A 19,118-nucleotide genomic window follows, 5' to 3' on the forward strand; every position below is an offset into this window, starting at 1 on the left:
TTGACTTTTGTTTTGACAAGAGGAGGTTTTTGAATTTTTGGAGGGTGGGAGTTGTTGGAAAATTTGGTTCCTTCTCTTTTCTTCTTCCTTTTTTCTTTTTCTCTCTCTTTTTCTCTATTCTATTTTAACTAGTTCAAAGATCGGTTGAATTAGACATCTGGATTACAATAAACTACAAGTGGATTACAAAGTATTTGAAAAAAGAAGAAATGAAGAAATTTACACAACCAGCACCAACCCCCTCAGCACCAGGAAAGCAGAAAACTCCAGAAATGATGGAATTACAAAACTTTTTGCAAGCGCTTCATGATGATATAAAACAGGAATTAAAAGAAATGAAAGAAATAATGGGGAAAAATGAGGAGAGAATCCAGAAAGTAGAAGAAAAAGCAGAAATGACAGGAAAAAAAATTGAGGAACTGGAAGAGAAATTGGTTTTAACAGACAAATCACAAGAAAAAACAATTGTCATATTGCAGATGGAGCGTTCTGAATTTTACTTAAGATTTCAAAACATAGAGGAAGAAAAGGGAGAAAATTTACCTGAAGTAATTGCAAAGGTCTTGGCTGAGGCCTTGGAACAACCCAAGAAAGAGATATTAAATGAGATAGACGAAGCATTTAGAGCAGGGGTGAAATCCAGCAGGTTCTGACAGGTTCTGGAGAACTGGTAGTGGAAATTTTGAGCAGTTCGGAGAACCGGTAGCAGAAACTTTGAATAGTTCAGAGAACTGGCAAATACCACTTCTGGCTGGCCCCAGAGTGGGGTGGGAATGGGGATTTTGCAGTATCCTTCCCCTGCCAAGCCCACCAAGCCACACCACGCCCACCAAGCCATGTCCACAGAACCGGTAGTAAAAAAATTTGGATTTCACCACTGATTTAGAGTCTACACCAGATATGCAATAAGGAATAAACTTCCAAGGGAAGTACATGTAAGATTTACAAAAAGGGCAAAGAAAACAGAGATATTACAAGTAGCAAAAATTACAGCATTGAAATACAAGGACAAAGAATTTGTGGTTTAACGACAAATACCCAGAAGAGTTAGAGATCTGAGGAGAGCGTACCAATTTCTAACGAAATTCTTAATATACAAAGGAGTGAGTTTTAGATGGCTAATACCTGAAGGAATTATGCTGACATGGCAAGAAAAACGATATAGATTGGACTCGCTTGAAAAAGCAAAATTATTTTACCAGCAATTTTGTGGACCTCTGGAGGAAGACTAGGGAGCTGTAGGTGCTTGGAAGAAAAGGAGAGAGAGAGGAAGAAAAAGATAAAGAGGAAAAAACAAAAGAGGAAAAAGCGTTAAGAGAAGGAGCCAGAGCCAAAGACCCAATGGAACAAAGAGAAACAAGAGCGATGAAATTAAAAACTAGTAATAAGTAAAACGTGGAAGAAGAAATTAAAGCAATTTCCTTAAAAGACTTAATTCGGTGATTAAAAGAAATAGAACATTGATTAAATTAAATACTTTGAAGATGGACATTATATGTTTACAGGAAGTACATATTAGAAAATAACACTTACAATTATTACAATATCCAAAATTAGGACTCTTATTTACATCATTGACACATCAAAGTAAAAGAGGTGTGTGGTATTGTATATTAAAGGCAAATTAGAATCCAAGTTAATTTTTGAAGACAATGACTCCTTCATGGAAGGAAGCATATGTAACACTTATACCCAAAGAAGATACAAATTTACAACTGATAAAAAACTATAGACCGATTTCATTGTTAAATGTGGACTATAAGATTTTTGCATCAATAATAGCACACAGACTGAAAAAGCTACTAAATGAATACATACATGCAGATCAAAAGAGATTTTTACCAAAAAGACAAATTAAAGATAATATGAAGATAGTTTTGAATACTTTGGAGTATTATGAGAACCATCCAGAAAAACAGATGGCTTTGATGTTTTTGGACAACCAAAAAGCCTTTGATAATATGAGTTGGCAGTTTATGATAAAACAACTACAGAGAATGGATTTTGGGGAGAGATTCATAAATATTGTAAAAACAATGTATAACAGACAATTTGCTAAGATAATGATAAATAGGGATATGACAGAAAAGATCAGCATAATAAAAGGTACTAGACAAAGATGTCCACTTTCACCATTGTTGTTCATTTTGACTTTAGAAGTTTTAAATAGAAATATCAGATGAGATGAAGAGATAAAAGGGATAAAAATTTAAAAAGTAGAGTATAAATTGCAGACCTTTGCAGATGATTTGGTATTTATGATAGAAGATCCACAAACAACAGGTCCTAAATTACTAGAACAAATAGAAGACTATGGGAAGGTCTCCGGCTTGAAAATAAACAAAGATAAAACAAAAATCTTGGTTAAAAATATAATAGAAAAACAAAAAAGAGATATAGAAGAAAATTTGAACATACAGGTAGTGAAAAAAGTTAAATATCTTGGAGTATATCTAACTTCAAGATGTGTTACAATAAAAGAAGATAACTATTATAAATTAAAGCAGCAGATTGAAAGAGATTTGGAAAAATGGAAGAATCTTCAATTATGACTTATGGGCCGGATTGCACTGATAAAGATGAAAATACTACCAAGACTATTATTTTTATTCTAGACTGTGCCGATAAAAATTGAAAACACTTACTTTCAATATCTTAATAAGACAATAAGGAAATTTATATGGCAAGGGAAAAAAGCAAGAATAAACATAAGAATGCTGCAAGATACGAGATTGAGAGATGGATTTGGTTTATCAAATTGGGAATTATATTACCAGGCAGCAACATTGACTTGGTTAAAGGAATAGGTGGAGTTAAGGAAATACAAGGTTGTTAACACTGGAAGGTTATGATTTACAACTAGGATGGCATGCTTTCTTGTGGTATAGTAGAAATAAGATACACACATATTTTCATAGACATTATGTAAGAAATGCATTGTTATTGGTATGGGAGAAAGCAAGAGATAAATATTACGTGAAAATACCAATATGGTTATAGATTATGGAAGCATTAATATACCCAAATGTCTTTAATTTTGGAAATATTGTTAGATATAAGGATTTATTAACAGATAAGGGGGAACTGAGAGGAAAAAAGAAACTAGAAGCCCAGAGGATTGAGACAGACTGATATATGTATATACAGATACAAACAAGATATGAAAAAGATGCTAATTTATATGGAAAAGACTGAGTTGAATGGGATACTCACAGGAACAGACGATAATTTAATAAAAAAGTTCTGTAAGTTTTTACTTAGTATTGAATTAGAGGAGGAGCAAGTAAAAGAAACAATGATAGCTTTGGGAATAAATTTTGGATATTCAATTGATTTGGAAAGGAACTACTATATAAATTAACAATTTCCACTGCATACAAGGAAAATCAATATAAAATGTTTTACAGATGGCACATGCCACCTGAGAAATTAGCAAAAATGTTTAAAGATAAATCAGCCAAATGTTGGAAGTGTCATCAACTTCCAGGATCATATTATCATACAGTATGTGGTGGACATATTCAGAAGCCAAAAACTATTGGAGTAAAATTAAGACATGGTTGGAGGAAATGATACATCATCGTATTGAATTTAAACCAGAGCTGTTTCTATTGGGTATCCTGCCAGAAAAAACGAGGAAGGAAAATGATTCTTTGATAATACATGTGATAACAGCTGCAGATTGTTTTTGCACAAAATGGGAAGCAGAGAAAATACCTTTGGAAGAAGAAGTAATGAAAAAAATTTTAGACTGTGCTGAAATGAATAGATTAACTTTGATGATTAAGGATAGAGAAGACTCAGAATATTTTAAAATTTGGAATTATTTCTATCATTGTTTGGAGAAGAGATATAAATGATTAAGTATATAAGTATGTATAAATATGTGATGAGTAGAATATTATATTAGTGACAAATTGATATTATGGATTGGATTGGATAAGGATCAAGATAGAGAAAATAATAACTACACAGAAGAAGAAAGAATTATGGAAGACAACACCGAGATGTCGCAGGGAAGAGATAATTGATGTATTAAATGTTTGTTTGTCTAAAAAATAAAAAACTTTTTTTTAAAAAAATAAGAAGTAGGAGCCACTTTGGTGAAGTGGTTTAAGGCAGTTAAGCTGAAGTCCATATATCAGAAAGTTGCCAAGGTTGAAAAACCCTGATTTAAAGTATCAGGCTACAAACCAGGACATCCTAAGGGACAAAGTCAGCTGGTGACTTGGGACAGTCACTTTCTTTCAGCCGTGGAAAGAAGGCAATGGCAGGTCACTTCAAAAAATCTTGCCAAGAAAACTACAGGGTCTTGTCTAGGCAGCTGCCAGGAGTCAAGACTGACTCGATGGCAACAAAACAAAACACAAATGCTCAGAAATACACAATCATAAAATATCCCTGGCTTGCCTTTAGTAAAACAGCAGAAAATCTAAGGCTCTCTATGCTGAATTCAGGTCCTGTATCATATGTTTCAGTTGAGGAAATTACATCATATTCAGAGACCAGAAGTCTCTTTGACAGATATTGCCTTATACATTTGACCAATATTTAAAAACATTATTTATTTTGGAGAAATTCTGATCATATTATTGTTGTCTTCTAAGTTCTGAACTTGGAATAAATACTTTGCAAATCACTTTTTATCATCCACATTTACTTTTACATTATTTCTTTCTAGAAGAAACATCAGTGTAACTCCTAACCCCACAATTAATCTGGAAAAATAATAATATCAAAATATCTGTAGGACTGTGGAGAACATTTCACTTTGATGTGGTGAGCTGTTCTGAGTATAAGGTAAAAAAATAAAATAGCAAAGTGAATTAAATCCCTCTTCAAATTGTCCTAATTTATGTTCTGGATGGGTTGTCATCTGATTATACAGCTAAAATTAAAAAAACATATTCCTTCATAAAACATAATACTAATCATTTATTTTGCTGCTTTTAAAAAATGTATCTTTCTGACAACTTGTTTTAACTTTCCTTTCTATGTACATATTTCTGATGTTTCTGCTAACAGCCCAGAATGAAAGAAAATAAAAGATTGCTTTATGCTGCACAGGAAAAAGAATACTTGAATATTTCATAAAATATCTATTTGGTTTCTGATTATTTCCCATCTATGCATATACAATGAATTAAATTGTCTTCTTTTTAATATTTATACCCTCTATTAAAGTGATCCTGACAGTGGTATAATTCAGTTGTACTTACATTTTAAACAGATATCATAAGGTTTAGAACGGAATGTTACAGGACACTATTATGTTCTACGATTTTCCTTAACATTATCGTGTACAATATTTGTATCCTAGATTAAGCTCAGTTACTGAAATAAATATTTCAGGCACTTAAAAGCAACTTCTTTTTGATGACACTATGAAATAACCTTTCTTGAAAAACATGTTCTGTCATTTATTTACACATGCATACATAGAGGTTTTGTTCTCAGTCCCTCTAATTTTGTCCAAAACATAAAACGAAAGTCTATTTAAGAACTGTCAGAAAAGACCACTCTGTAAGGAAGCTTTTAAAAAAAGACCGACAAAAATCATGCTGTGATGCATTGTGTGTGATTCTAAGAAAAGATTTTTCTTGAGTTTTGATGGCACCTATCTCTCTCACATGCACTCTCACATTCTCTCTCTCTCTTTCACACACACATCCCAAACCCCCAAACAAAAAGCCAACTCTTCTAATGTTATGAACCTTATATTCTCTAGGAGTCAGCACAACCCTCCCAAATTCCTATTGGTGCGTTCCCTATCAGCAGACATCAGAAGGTGAACACTATTGGCTGAGTGCTCACAACGACAGTGACTGTCTTTCAATGCTGTTAGCCCAGCAAGCTGTGCAAATCAAAGCAAAGAGGAAATGGGGTGTTATGGCATGTTCGGTGGAGTGTTTTTTTCTTTCCCCCCCTCTCTTTTAATTGCAATTTCCCCAAACTGCAGCTGTAAATTAGAAACAGCAGCTTTTAGTCCCGACAGCCAATATAGACTGTGTCAGTTTAAACTAAACTAGTTGTGTGTAGCTGAATGAAATATTGGATCAGAAGCACGATTTTAAAACACATTCTATACAAAAAGTTTTCTACCATCTAAGGAAATTGAAGCCTAATCCTTTCATTGCTCACTCTTTGCAAAATACAAGATTTGCACACCAGCAGAGATTGAAAGGAAGATCTCACATTATAAAAGTAGTAACTATTTTGGCAGGGGAAAATTGCAAGCTCAGTGTTGCATAACAGGAGAGTACCTAGCTCATAGACTTAAACTTATAGTAAGATATTGTTCCAAGTTTTTCAGTTTTAAATACCAGTACTTTTTCTGGATCAGAAATAACTGTGTTTTGAATCTCTATTTCAAATGCACAAAAAGCCCTCACTTTTTTTTCCTTCCACATTCTTTAATTAAACATTCACAACAGTGAACTCTTCTGGAGCATTAATTCAATGGCAAAAGAGCTGTATGGTTTGCCAGAATCGCATTCCCTTGAGAGTAATCTACTGGGAGCTACACTTTTAGAGTGGGGCTGAGGGCTTTTTGTGCATTTGAAATAGAGATTCAAAACACAGTTATTTCTGATCCAGAAAAAGTACTGGTATTTAAAACTGAAAAACTTGGAACAATATCTTACTATAAGTTTAAGTCTATGAGCTAGGTACTCTCCTGTTATGCAATACTGAGCTTGCAATTTTCCCCTGCCAAAATAGTTACTACTTTTATAATCTGAGATCTTCCTTTCAATCTCTGCTGGTGTGCAAATCTTGTATTTTGCAAAGAGTGAGTAATGAAAGGATTAGGCTTCAATTTCCTTAGATGGTAGAAAACTTTTTGTATAGAATCACATTCCCTTGAGAATAATCTACTGGGAGCTACACTTTTAGAGTGGGGCTGAGGCAGCGGTGAAATGCACTTACCTTCACTACTGGTTGGGGAATGTGAGTGCGCACGCCTCTTCTGCGCATGAGCAGAGCCATCTGCGCATGCACAGAGGGTCAAAAACGGGACCTAATGACGTCCCGGCAGGTGGGTGAACCCTCCTGCCACCAGTGCTATTGGTTCGCGCGAGCCAGATAGATCCGGCCAGATTTCACCGCTGGGCTGAGGTAAATGCCATTGTGACTCAAACATTTTCTCTCTTTTATGTCATTACTGGCATACTAGGAGTTGTGATGGGAGTAATGTAATGTTCCAAGTAGCGCAGTTTTTTGCAGTTCCGCTGGCATTAATTCAGGAAATTGCAATTTGCTGATGTATCTTATAAAATTCTTGGACATGTACCAAGTGCCCCGATGACAATAATAATAATAATAATAATAATAATAATAATAATAATAATAATAATAATATACATTTTCTTTAAGCTGAAATACAAGTGAAATGTAGCATTGTGCCAAGAAATTTAAAATTGGGAGATTTCACCAAATATCAGAACAGGAGCCAACCAGAATATACCAAGCCAGAAAAGGAGTTGCCGAACAATATATCTTTCCTGCTCAAGAGAAGCAAATGATTAATGTGGGTATATCGCACAGCTTAATAATATTTCACCAACTACAGGAGGTTCTCAACTTACATTTGAGGTTAAAATGGAACTGAAAAAAGTGACTTATGACTAGTATTCACACTTATGACCAGCTTTCCCATGGTCGTGCGATCAAAATTCGGACGTTGGCAACTGGTATGTATGTATGTATATATGTATGTATGTATGTATGTATGTATGTATGTATGTATGTATTTATTTATTTATTTATTTATTTATTTATTTAATTATATTTCTATACCGCCCTTCTCCTGCGGGACTCAGGGCGGTGTACAGCCAGGATAAAACATAGCATATAAAATTTAAAAACATTTTTAAAAACAATTAAATAATTTTGGCCCAAATTTAAAACAACCCAATTAAAACCGAAATTCGATTAAAAAACTGAGAGGATAGGATCAAGCCAGCCCAGCTAGATGGAACAAGTGTGTCTTCAGGGCCCGACGAAAAGTCCAGAGGTCTGATATTTATGACAGATGCACTGTCCTGGAGTCATGTGATCACATCTGTAACCTTCTCAACTGGCTTCCAACAAGCAAAGTCAATGGGGGAAGCCAGATTCGCTTAATGACTGCATGATTCACTTAACATTTGTAACAATTCACTTAACAACTGGGCAAAAAAGGTTACGAGGCAAAACTCCACAGCTGGTTTCCTTAGCAATGGAAATTTTGGGCTCAATTATGATTGTAAGTTACTACTAACTCTAGTAATTTATATCGAATTCCAACATAAATCAGCCATGCACCATGAAGATCTTTCGGGGTATCTTATTTCTCCAACAGTAGAAAATACTATGTCTCAGATGAAGTTACATTTCCTCAAACCAGTATTTGTCTAAGTTTATGCAATTGTGCACTGTTAACTATTCAAAATATGCAGCAACAAATCTCTATTTCCTCTCTTCTTTTAGAGCATGGGAGTTCATTTCATGGGAGTAAATAAGGTAATGATTGTATTTGAATTTGTATATACTTACCTATTACCTACATTTTAGAGACCCTTTTAAACTAATGTTAGATCAAAGATTTAATTAACATTAAATGTGCATCACTTGCATTGCTTTATGTAACCCATGCCATAATAATAACATCTAGTAGCACTACTTTGCTGGCCAGAAGGGTTTTAATAGAAATCTGGGTAAACCTTAGTTGAATGAGATCCCATTCTTATATATACTATATATTGTTATATTTCCTATTTCACATTTTTCTTTTGGATTTGCTTGGGTGAAATCACAATTCTATTTAGCACATGTGGATTGGAAGTCAGTAACTTCACTTGAGACCTTTTCATTACTGTTGGTTTTCTGAATTCTAGTACTTGAATTGCTACTTGAATGATCGCTTGTAGAGATCAATGAAATCATTTTTGGTGCCTTGATGGATCTTTGCTGAGCACTATTGATCCAAAGATCACAGTGTGAGAAGCACTATTGTAGACTTTGAGGAGAGAAATGAATTTAGTTAATTTTGCACTTTTAATCAATATACAAACTCTAATACAATTATCCCTCAAAATTCACTTTTTAAAAAATGTTGCAATTCACCAAATGAAAAATATGCACAAAGATGTTAATGCATGGTGCCCAAATGTGTTTGCATTTCTGTAATGTAGACCAGTTGAAAAATACTTCTTTGTACTAAAACATGTGGAAAATATATATTAGGCATGCAATATTACATACTAAGTGAATTTTAAACAAAATTTTGAACATGATAAAGCAATTAGATGAACTAAGATCCAGATTGGAAAAAAAAAAAAAATCACAAAATACAAATTGACAAATTTTGAAACTTCAAAACTCTCCCATCAGAATATACTTGTATAGCCAATCACAATGCAATTAGCCTATGATTTTTGAATCTTAGAATGCAATAGTATCTTAGGTTCCTTAAGAGAGCTTAACAAATTGTTCCTAAATGGAAATACAAATGTATTTCCAAACCTCACAAGATGCACAGATAACACAAAAGCAATCTAGTTAATGCCCTGGACAAATTTGTCTCCAATCTTCTAAAACATACAGAGGATTTGCAATTGATACATGATAACACTTCAGTAGATTAAGCTAATGAGAAAGAATTCCCTGAAAGTTAATGTTTGTAATGCTTATATACATATCTCTGTTCATATATCCAAGTGTTCCTTTTAAAAAATGGTTATTATTACATATGCATCAATTTGCATATAATTGAAAATAATTGAAAATAATGTCCTGTAGAGGTACTTATTTTGTGTTTAGATGTATATATAAATAGTGCAGATAGTATAATTTTAGAAGGGCAATTTTCTTTGCAAATATGTATATGGAGCAGAGGTGGATTTCAGCAGGTTCTGACCAGTTCTGGAGAACCAGTAGCGGAAATTTTGAGTAGTTCAGAGAACCAGTAAATACCATCTCTGACTGGCCCCAACCCCATCTATTCTCTGCCTCCCGAGTCCCAGCTGGTCAGGAGGAAATGGGGATTTTGCAATAACCTTCCCCTGGAGTGGGGTGGGAATGGAGATTTTACAATATCCTTTCTCTGCCACGCCCACCAAGCCATGCCACGCCCACCAAGCCATGCCCACAGAACCGGTAGTAAAAAAATTTGAAACCCACAACTGATATGGAGATATACTTTTTAAAAAGATATGAAGTAGCTTCTAGCAATTTTTGTAGGAGACAGAGAGAGAGAGAAGGGATTATTTAATCTGTCATTTGAACATGTGAATGTCTTTAAAATGTTATCTAATTTTAGATTCTATTTAATTGGGCCAAACTATGTTATAATAATAATTTTAATTGATGTTTGTGTATCTATATTTTTCTTGACTGTACACGGCCTTGAGTCCTACGGGAGAAAGGCGGTAGAGAAATATAATAAATAAATAAATAAATTTGATTAACTGGAAGGACAGCTTTAATCAAAAATTCCGTAGTTGCTTCATCTTACTGATTTTCTACTGATAGTTGACAATTCATAAAACTTGGTAGTATCACACATCTAATTATTACAAAAGTGACATAAATTTGCTATATCTTAAAATCTCTTCTGCATTTTAAAACTATAAACCTACTAATTTAGTTGCAACACTGTTTAATGTAAATAGTTGGCTTTGCTTGAGGATACAAACTGCATTTCAAATGTATTTATGCACTAAATTTGTTTTGTCATCCCATCTCATAAGCAGGTATAACAACAACAGTATTCTAATAGCTGCTTAAATATAATCTGTTAAATGTAGAAGACTCCCGTGTTGTTCAAATGTTTTATATCAGGTAGAGGTATACAATTATTCTATAGCAGACTAGAGTTAAATGTAGCATTCTTAAAAAGAATCCCAGCTAGCTAAACACTACTTGTTAGTTATACTGTAGATGAATAGGGAGTTCACAAGAGTCAATACATGTAAATAAGCTGCCTAGCTGAAAGACATTTCTGTTCTCCTCATTCAGCACAGAAATGAAGCCACATAGAAATTCAATTCCCCATCTCTCCTTTATCAGCTTCCAAAATCTGTTACAAAAAAACAACCCATTAGTTTTTGTGGGCTTGTTTGCAGTACTTGGTTAGAATGTACTTAATAATCACCACAGAATGTGTATCAATATACTGCATGTACCTCAAAATTTGCAGAATATGGGTAACAGTTTGTTGGCTTACAGAAAACTCTCTTATTAGAGAACATAATATAACATGAAAATGCTTGGGATAAACTTGACTTTGCTTTTACTTTGTGACAAAACTAATTAAATTATACCCAATGACTAGCATTGCAACTGTAATTATAAGGGAATGCAACATGTAGCACAACAAAGAATTTGACTGGTAACCTAGTCTATATAAAAAAAGTTACATATTTTCCCTGCCCAGTTGTGTCTGACCTTTAGGGGTTGGCCCTCATCTCCATTTCTTAGCTAAGGGAGCCAGTATTGTCCGAAGATCCTTTCCAAAGTCATGTGGCCAGCAGAATATGTCGAGGGGCAAGGAACGTTGCTACCTTCCTACCAAAGTGGTATCTATCTACTTGGTTTTGTATGCTTTTGAACTGCTAGGTTGGCAGGAGCTACCGCAAGAACAGGGGCTCATCACGACATCTGGTACGTGGGTCCAGACTGCCAACATCTTAACCGTTAGGCCACCACACCCCTTCAACCCAGGTCTATATGATACCTTATATTGCTAAAAGACATTATGTGACAGTCTTGTCTGACCAAAGCTCATGACAAATGGGCCCATTTGATAATCACCAAGGTATGTGGAAGATTGCAATGTGGAACGTAAGAGTAAACAGTGTAGATGAATGAAGAAAGATGAAATAAATGAAATAAATAAAATAGATATGTTGTGTGTCAAGAAATGAAAGAAAAATAGGTATGTTGTGTGTGTCAGGAAAAGGAAAGGGTGTAATATACTGATGGATGTTTGAATCTCAAGACTAAATGTTGCTCAAATGCTGTGCAATTGTTTTGAGGAAATAATTTTTAAAGCATCATCAAGATATAAATGTAGATGTATAAAGGCTGGAAAGAAAAAGATTTGAAGCTTCCTTTCTTATTCTATGTTCTTATCAATACTGTATCTTTTCTCAGTTGACGCTTCTTATCTTGTAGTTTTGAGATGAGCACCTGGCAACTTGAATTTGCCTTTCGGAAACTGACAAGCCATCCTAGGAGAAAATGTTTAAAATAGCCTTATAGCTCTTTTCTCTCCCCCACCCTCTTTCTTTCTCTCTCTCTCTCTCTTTCTTTCTTTCTTTCTTTCTTTCTTTTTCTTTCTCTCTCTCTCTTTCTTCCCCTCCCTCTCTCCCCAAATCTACAATCATTTACATTTATTGCCTCTCAGCTCTACTTAGTTCTGTAGCGCTTACTATATACAGACTTATATTTATATGGCATTTTATTGCAATGAAAGTCAGGAGAATGATTTATTGAAAAAGAATCTATAAGAGCATAGAGGTTGCTTTTGTCTGTTATACAGCTTAACAAAACCACAACAAAAAACTAAACACATATAAGAGAGTCTCTAGAATCAACCAACGGAGGATCTTCTACAAAGAAGCAAACTTTTTTTATTGGAAAAGTTGTAATTTAGTTAGAAAGTACAAGGTTTCATTGAACAAGCTCCAGTTACAGTCCAAATAGAACAAAAAAAAAGATTTAGTAGCTTTTTTAAAAAAAACCTAGATATCCACTGCCAACTCACTACAGTTAAGATAGAAGTATATGGACTAATAATATAATTCTGTATGAGCAAACTTTTACATATTCAAGATAAGTACATCCAAAGGATTTGTAACCTTCTCCAGAATTTTCTGAAACAATATGCAGTTAAACATGAGGTGGCATTTCACTCGTCATTCACAAAATACAGTCTTACAAATGTGACACCAATATGTAGTTATCTAACATTAAAGTTAACACAGTTAATTCCCCTATGAAACTGAACAGCATGTGATGAACATTACTATGTGAGATATCCAGCAGGTAACATTGTGCAACAAATTAACATACTCCAGGGATACTATAATCATGACTGTGCAATACACCATATTCTGTATTTCACATTTTCATAGAGCATTCCGGAAACTTTTTAAAAAGAAATCTCTTTCAGATAAATTTATTTTGATATTATAGCTGAAGAAATAGAAATAGGAGCTATATAGTCCTTGGAAGTTAAAACTTAGTAAATATTCAAAATATAGTCGAGCTGAAAGTATAGAATGGTAAATTATACTACTAGAAAGATTAAAATTCATTTTGTAGTGATTGAAGATTGAAATTCTCTAATTAGTTATAATTTGGGTTGTCCCAATATATAATCTTTTAACTGAGTTCCCAAGATAATTGAACATAATAAGTTTAGCCAGAAATAATTCTGCTGTTACTGGAAAAAACTAAGAAATAACAAAACTATAAGTAAAAATATAATAATCTTATGGTGTACAATTGTAATTCAGCAACAGAAATTCTGATTTCTGATCTCAAGGAATCTGAAGTTCAAATCCACCCCACTCACAAAAGTTTGCTTAGCAAGTTTGGACCATGCACTAACATTCATCCTACTTGACAGAAGGCTATTTTTCCAGAGATAACACTGGAACACGGATTGCACTGAGTAACCAAGCTTATCTTGCATATATTTGAGATTACAGAAAAGTGATTTCAAAATTTTGTGTGGTTCTCATGACAATTTGATCCTCTAGTATAATTTACTTTTTGTAACTTCTCATATAATTGTCCCACATTTTAAGTCATTGTCATTATTACTGTATATGTATTGTTTGCAGAATCAGTAGTGAGCATACATTTATTTCAATGTTTATGCAACATTTATTTCTCTTCAGAAAAAAAAACTAAATAGTGTGTGTGAGAGAAAGAAAATACCTTTCTTCTTTTATCTTGTGGGTAGCACTACTGAGAGAAAGTGATGATTTTTTCCCCCATTTCTTTGTGGGAGAAGAATGTAAAGAAGGGAGGAGTTCAACAGGCTGTTTAACTAGTTAATGTGATGTAACAAGAAGAAAAGTACTGATAAGTCTTGTGACATTTTAGAAATTAATGTGTATTATGGTGCAAGGTTTTATAGAGTTACCAATTTTTAAGCAAGTGGGTTTTTTTACTAAAAGATCTACCTTGACTTGTGTATGGTCACATCAAGAGACATAAAATCACTTTTATCTAATATGCTATGCTTATTGTTCTTGGCATATTGTCCAAATCAAGCCATTAGGCTAGGGCAGTTGTTAAATTGTGAGCAGAGGAAAAGGAAATATAAAACCTTACAATGAGTTTGTATATCATGGTCAACTGATTTTAATCATGTTTTGAATGAAACACTATTGTCTGGATTATATAATGCACTACTTTAAATCATGATTTATAAATTGCAGTTGTTGAATTGACACAACACACTAAGCCCAAACAAAACAAAATCTAATATGGCTTAATATATGAATTGATCATATTGATCAGACTAGAGCAGATCTTATGTAAGGAAAAAACTTGGAAAAAAGGAATTTTTTAATTTCCCCCTTATCTTCGTGAAGTTGCTTCTGTTTTATCCCCAGCCATCAGTGAGACTAGCCTAAACATTACAAAAGTAATATTCTTCCCCCTTATTTCAGTGCTTCTCAACAACTGCCTCAAGGTGTATAAAATCTTTGCCATTCCTTACACTGAAGTTAAGTGACCTGTAATGGCTGTGGAGAGAAATGTGTTTGGGATTTTAGGAGGTGTAGATCAGCCAACTGTCTTCTGATCACTTGCTAGCTTCCAGCCCAGCCATTTATTTCCTAGCATTTTGTCTTCTGGGTTAGCAGTTGGTTTCTTGAGTTCCTTTCATAGCCATCCTTCCCCATAATACTGTTTTTGACACCTGGCTTCTGACAAAGTAGAAGAAACAAACCTTCCTTATTTTGTTAGAGAAAAGGGCATATTTAGGCTTATTAGCTAGTTTCCTGTAGTTTCAAGCATTTTTGTTTCCCCCCATAACAGCTGGTCGGTTTTAAGTCACCTGTTTGGCTGTTTACCCTGGTTTGGGGGGGGGGGGAGAGAAGGGGAGGTTCTGAATCAGAGTTCTAGTCAGTGCCTGGACACTCACCTCAATTTTCTTGGCAAGATTGCAGAAGTGTTTTGCTACTGACTTCTTCCTAGGCATGGAGAGAATGACTGTCCTCAGGTCACCCAGCTAACTTTCTGCCTCAGGCCTAGACTTGTCTCCCAGTTTCTAGCCTGATGCCTTAACCACTCACCAAACCACCCCTCAGTCTTTCTATACAGCATATTCCTGTTTCATATAATTTTAATAGGGCGGGGACAAAATGGGATGTGGGTGGTGGGCCAGACCAGAGAAGACGGGCAGAATCCTGAAGCAGAACCCAGTCCAGTTCCTCATCAGTCACTTTGCCTATGACTCCCCTTTTTCATTTGGTATTGGGGTGGTGGAATCCACAGAATCCAAAACTTGAAACTGAAGTGGGTCCTTTTTTCCATTGGGGGAACCACAGGTTGCTCCTGCATTTCTTCTGAATAGGCCTTTGCCACTCTGGTAGCTGCGTGATGTGCAGTCACCGTGAACAACAGACACCCCCCCCCCACCGAGTGCCAAAGCCACATTTGCTTAACGCCTACCTATTTAGCTAGCTGGAATGGGCATTAGTAAGGGGGGGGGGAAGAGAACCTATCTTGCTTTTTGTTTTCTAGGGCACCTGGCAGCCTTCCCTTCAGCCCATTCCAAATTCATACTCTGGGCCAAGTTTTTCTGTCTGCTCAGGGTAGCTGCAGGCCAACCTGCTTCTGGAGAAAAGGGAGGGAAGCTGCTGTGTTGTGCAAGGCCGCCTCAAATGGTCCCTTTGCCGACAGTGGTCCAAGGCAGGGGTCTCCAACCTTGGCCGCTTTAACCCTGGGGGACTTCAACTCCCAGAATTCCCCAGCCAGCAAAGCTATGCAAAGCTGGCTGGGGAATTCTGGGAATTGAAGTCCTCCAGGCTTAAAGCAGCCACGGTTGGAACCCCCTGGTCCAAGGGACAACTCCGACCTCACGCCGAGGCTGCAAAGCGAGGAAGGCGGGAAAGGGTCCTGCTAGACCCGTCGCGTGGAGGCCGAAAGTCGGTCAAAACCCGCCAAAGCAGCAGCCGGGGCCTGCTCAAGGTTGGAAGTATTAGACCTGAAGGCGCGCGTCAAGTGGCTGGAAGCGAGGCTAAGTCTGCGCCCTTGCCACTTCAGCAAAAGACGCCGTTGTAGCATACGGGGTACGTGGTGGAGAATAAGGAAAAATAAAAACCCGGATACCCACGACTAAGAGACACGCGTCTATCGGAGCCCTCCCTTCTTTCCCAAATCGCGGCCGCTTCAGTTCTTAAAGCACTGAGGCTCAAACCTCCCCCGAAAGGTCCTTTTCATTCATTCATTTATTCATTTATTTATTTATTCCCCCGCCCCCCACCACCACGTTTGCCGCCCTTTCTTCCAACGCAGACAGAGCACCGGCCGGCGATTTCGAGTCGCTCTCCTCCCCTTGTAAGAAACTCAACTCTGCACATGCGCCGCAAAATTAACGTACAAGTTTCCGGGATAGAAGAACCCCGAGCTTGCCATAAACCCCGTAAAAAAAGGACTCGGCCCAAACTGCCGGCGCGCACCTCCTTTCTCCTTCCTCCGCCTACCATTCATTCGCCACTCAAGGCGCGTGTTGGTTTTGAGAAAGGCGCGCGCGCGCATACAGGGAGCCTCGCGGGCCGGCCTGAGCAAGCGTGAGAGCGAGCCGCCGCCGCCGCCGGTTGGTCAAGGGATGCGCTGAGAAGAAAAGCCCTGGAACGACCAAACCGCCTCCCCACCTCCCCGTGTTATCCCACTAAGCCTAAAATAAATAAATAAATAATCCTCCAATGTATCTTTTCGGCCTTTCCAACCTATCGAAGGCTACTTCTATCAACCGCTGTGCCTCGTTAAGAGGTTGCCCCAGCTTTTAAAAAAATAATACTTCAGTCAAGGTCATTCCCAGCCGCACAGGTTTCTCCCTTAAAAGTCAGATGGCGTTAGGGGAGAAGGAACAATCACAATAAGCCCAAAGCCACGATTTTAGTTCGCCATTGGATTTTGACGACGCAATAAATAAACTTTCCGAAGCACCCTAGCAGGAGGGCATGAAATATTAGCCTAACGTTATTAGCCTAACCCTTGCTATGGATAACTTAAGGGACTCACCGAAGATGGGCTACACTACTCTCTTTTAACTTCCCCTCTTGAGCTTCAGGCACACTTGGGTTCCTCCCCATCCATCCCTTGAGCCCTGTGTCCCTCCACGGCAGCGCCTTTTAATAAATCACCCAACAAATCGATTTTATGGGTTCTCTCTCTCTCTCTCTATATATATATACCCCCCAGAAGGAGGTGAAGAAGAAAACATGCCCGCCAACGGGTTAAGGGGCGGAAATAGTTGGAGGGGAGGGCAAGTGGACTACTAGTAGTACCAACAGGAGTTTTAAGACCAGGGCACGGAGGTACTCCGCGTGATTAGGGGAGGAAGATCAAAGGCCCGAGCCAAAAAAAATAAATATTTTTTTTAAAAAAAAAGGCGGAAAGAAGCCTACTGAATCCATCACTTGAAAATATAGTATATTATATAATTTATTCTGCACCGGAGGAGGAGGAGGAAGGGGGGGGGCAACCCAGGAGGCTCGTTCCCCGGCAATGGTATGTTCCTTTTCAGTCCGAATACTAGAGCCAGCCACGCAAAAACACGACCTTCCCCCCCCCACCCGCGATCTGCAGACACCACCACCCCCCAAACACACAAATCAGGGCACCCCCTAAAAAAACCCCCATGCATCTATATCCACGTACGTATCCGAGGCGCGCCGGGCAACGGAGTTCACCCTTCGCTCCCGGTCACTTCACGGCTCTCGGGTTTTACTGACCTGACCCCCCCCTCTCCCCCTTGCCGGTCTCCCTCCACCACCACCACCCTCCCTTCCTTCCTTCCTTCGCTCCCTTTAATCCATGCCATGGAGATCGCCAGACGCAGACGGTCACCACCTCGCCTGGGGAAGGCGCGAGCTCCGTAGTGGAAGAAAGCGGCCAATCCGGCGCACCAGCCTCCCTCTCATCACTTACCAGTTTTCTTGCATCCATTGAATCGCTTCATTCTCGTTGAACTGCTTCTCGAATTCGTATTCCTGCAAAGTCAACACTGACATGTTCATTGGACCGGTCTTTGAAGAGAACGCTTCGCTACGCCTAGCTGTAGAGTCTGCGATAGACCCTGTTTTTCCACCTCCCTTGGGTTTTGTTTTTTATAATTATTATTATATTTTTTTCCCCCTTCCCCTTTCGGAGCGTCTCGTCAGGTGTCTCCTCTTCTGGCGTCCTTCTCCCTTTCAGCTCTGTGCTTGTCGTAGCATTGCTTTTCTGCTCTTCCTATAGCCTCTCCTCTCTCGTGTCTGGAGATCTCCTCGTCTCTGCAATCTAGCCTGGGCGGCAAGGGATCCGCGGCGGTCTTAGTGCTCAACCTTAGTCCTCCCAGAGCCATTCATTCTCTGCTTTTAAGCGAGAAATTAGTTTTCGGCCACGCTCCAATCGTCGTTTAGAAGGCGGGGCTTGCAGCGGTCCGAAGGAAAGCGTCAGTCTTTTTGTAGGTAACCCCGGTAAATTAAGATGCCACCGGTTGCCTAAGTTCTTCTTGAAGGGTTTGCTTGGTAGGATACTCAATCAAGAAGAGTAATAAAGAAAGGATCACGCGAAAAGAAACAATAAGAGGATAGTCATAGCGCGGCAGAATGCAAGCGGTGAATATACCTAACTGAAAATAATTTTTTTTAATGCTTTGTCTTTTGCTTCGAAAACACCTTTAAAAAAAAAAAACCAAAAACAATGTGATAATGATAAACAACGAAGCAAATCTGATGAGGAAGTGAAGATGAAAAGAAAACGGAAAGCCAATTAATCACTAAACTTTATCCGAGTACATGTTGTTTTATATCAGCAGTTGCTAATATAAAATGTTTTAAGAAAGGGATTGCCCTGCGCACTTTAGTAAAGACTCGTGGAATTCAAATTGGAACACGCTGTTTTTG

General features: G+C 37.4%; 1 protein-coding gene and 1 long non-coding RNA gene across 2 annotated transcripts in view; one reads left to right on the forward strand and one right to left on the reverse strand.

Annotated features, from left to right (window-relative positions):
* The window catches only part of ELOVL6 (ELOVL fatty acid elongase 6), a 78,034-nt gene extending 59,467 nt beyond the window's left edge, over positions 1–18,567 (reverse strand). Inside the window, exon 1 of the mRNA XM_034442281.3 lies at positions 18,160–18,567. Within this exon, the coding sequence (XP_034298172.1) occupies positions 18,160–18,248 (89 nt within the window). The 5' untranslated portion in view covers positions 18,249–18,567. The remainder of the gene's footprint in view (positions 1–18,159) is intronic.
* A 94-nt stretch (positions 18,568–18,661) lies between these two features.
* LOC117679944 (uncharacterized) overlaps positions 18,662–19,118 on the forward strand; it is a 28,816-nt gene continuing 28,359 nt past the window's right edge. The window contains exon 1 of the long non-coding RNA XR_015729297.1: positions 18,662–18,830. This is a non-coding gene — a long non-coding RNA (uncharacterized LOC117679944). The remainder of the gene's footprint in view (positions 18,831–19,118) is intronic.

Source organism: Pantherophis guttatus, chromosome 8 (assembly GCF_059756535.1).
Source record: "Pantherophis guttatus breed Tessera chromosome 8, ASM5975653v1, whole genome shotgun sequence".
NCBI classification, from domain to species: Eukaryota; Metazoa; Chordata; class Lepidosauria; order Squamata; family Colubridae; genus Pantherophis; species Pantherophis guttatus.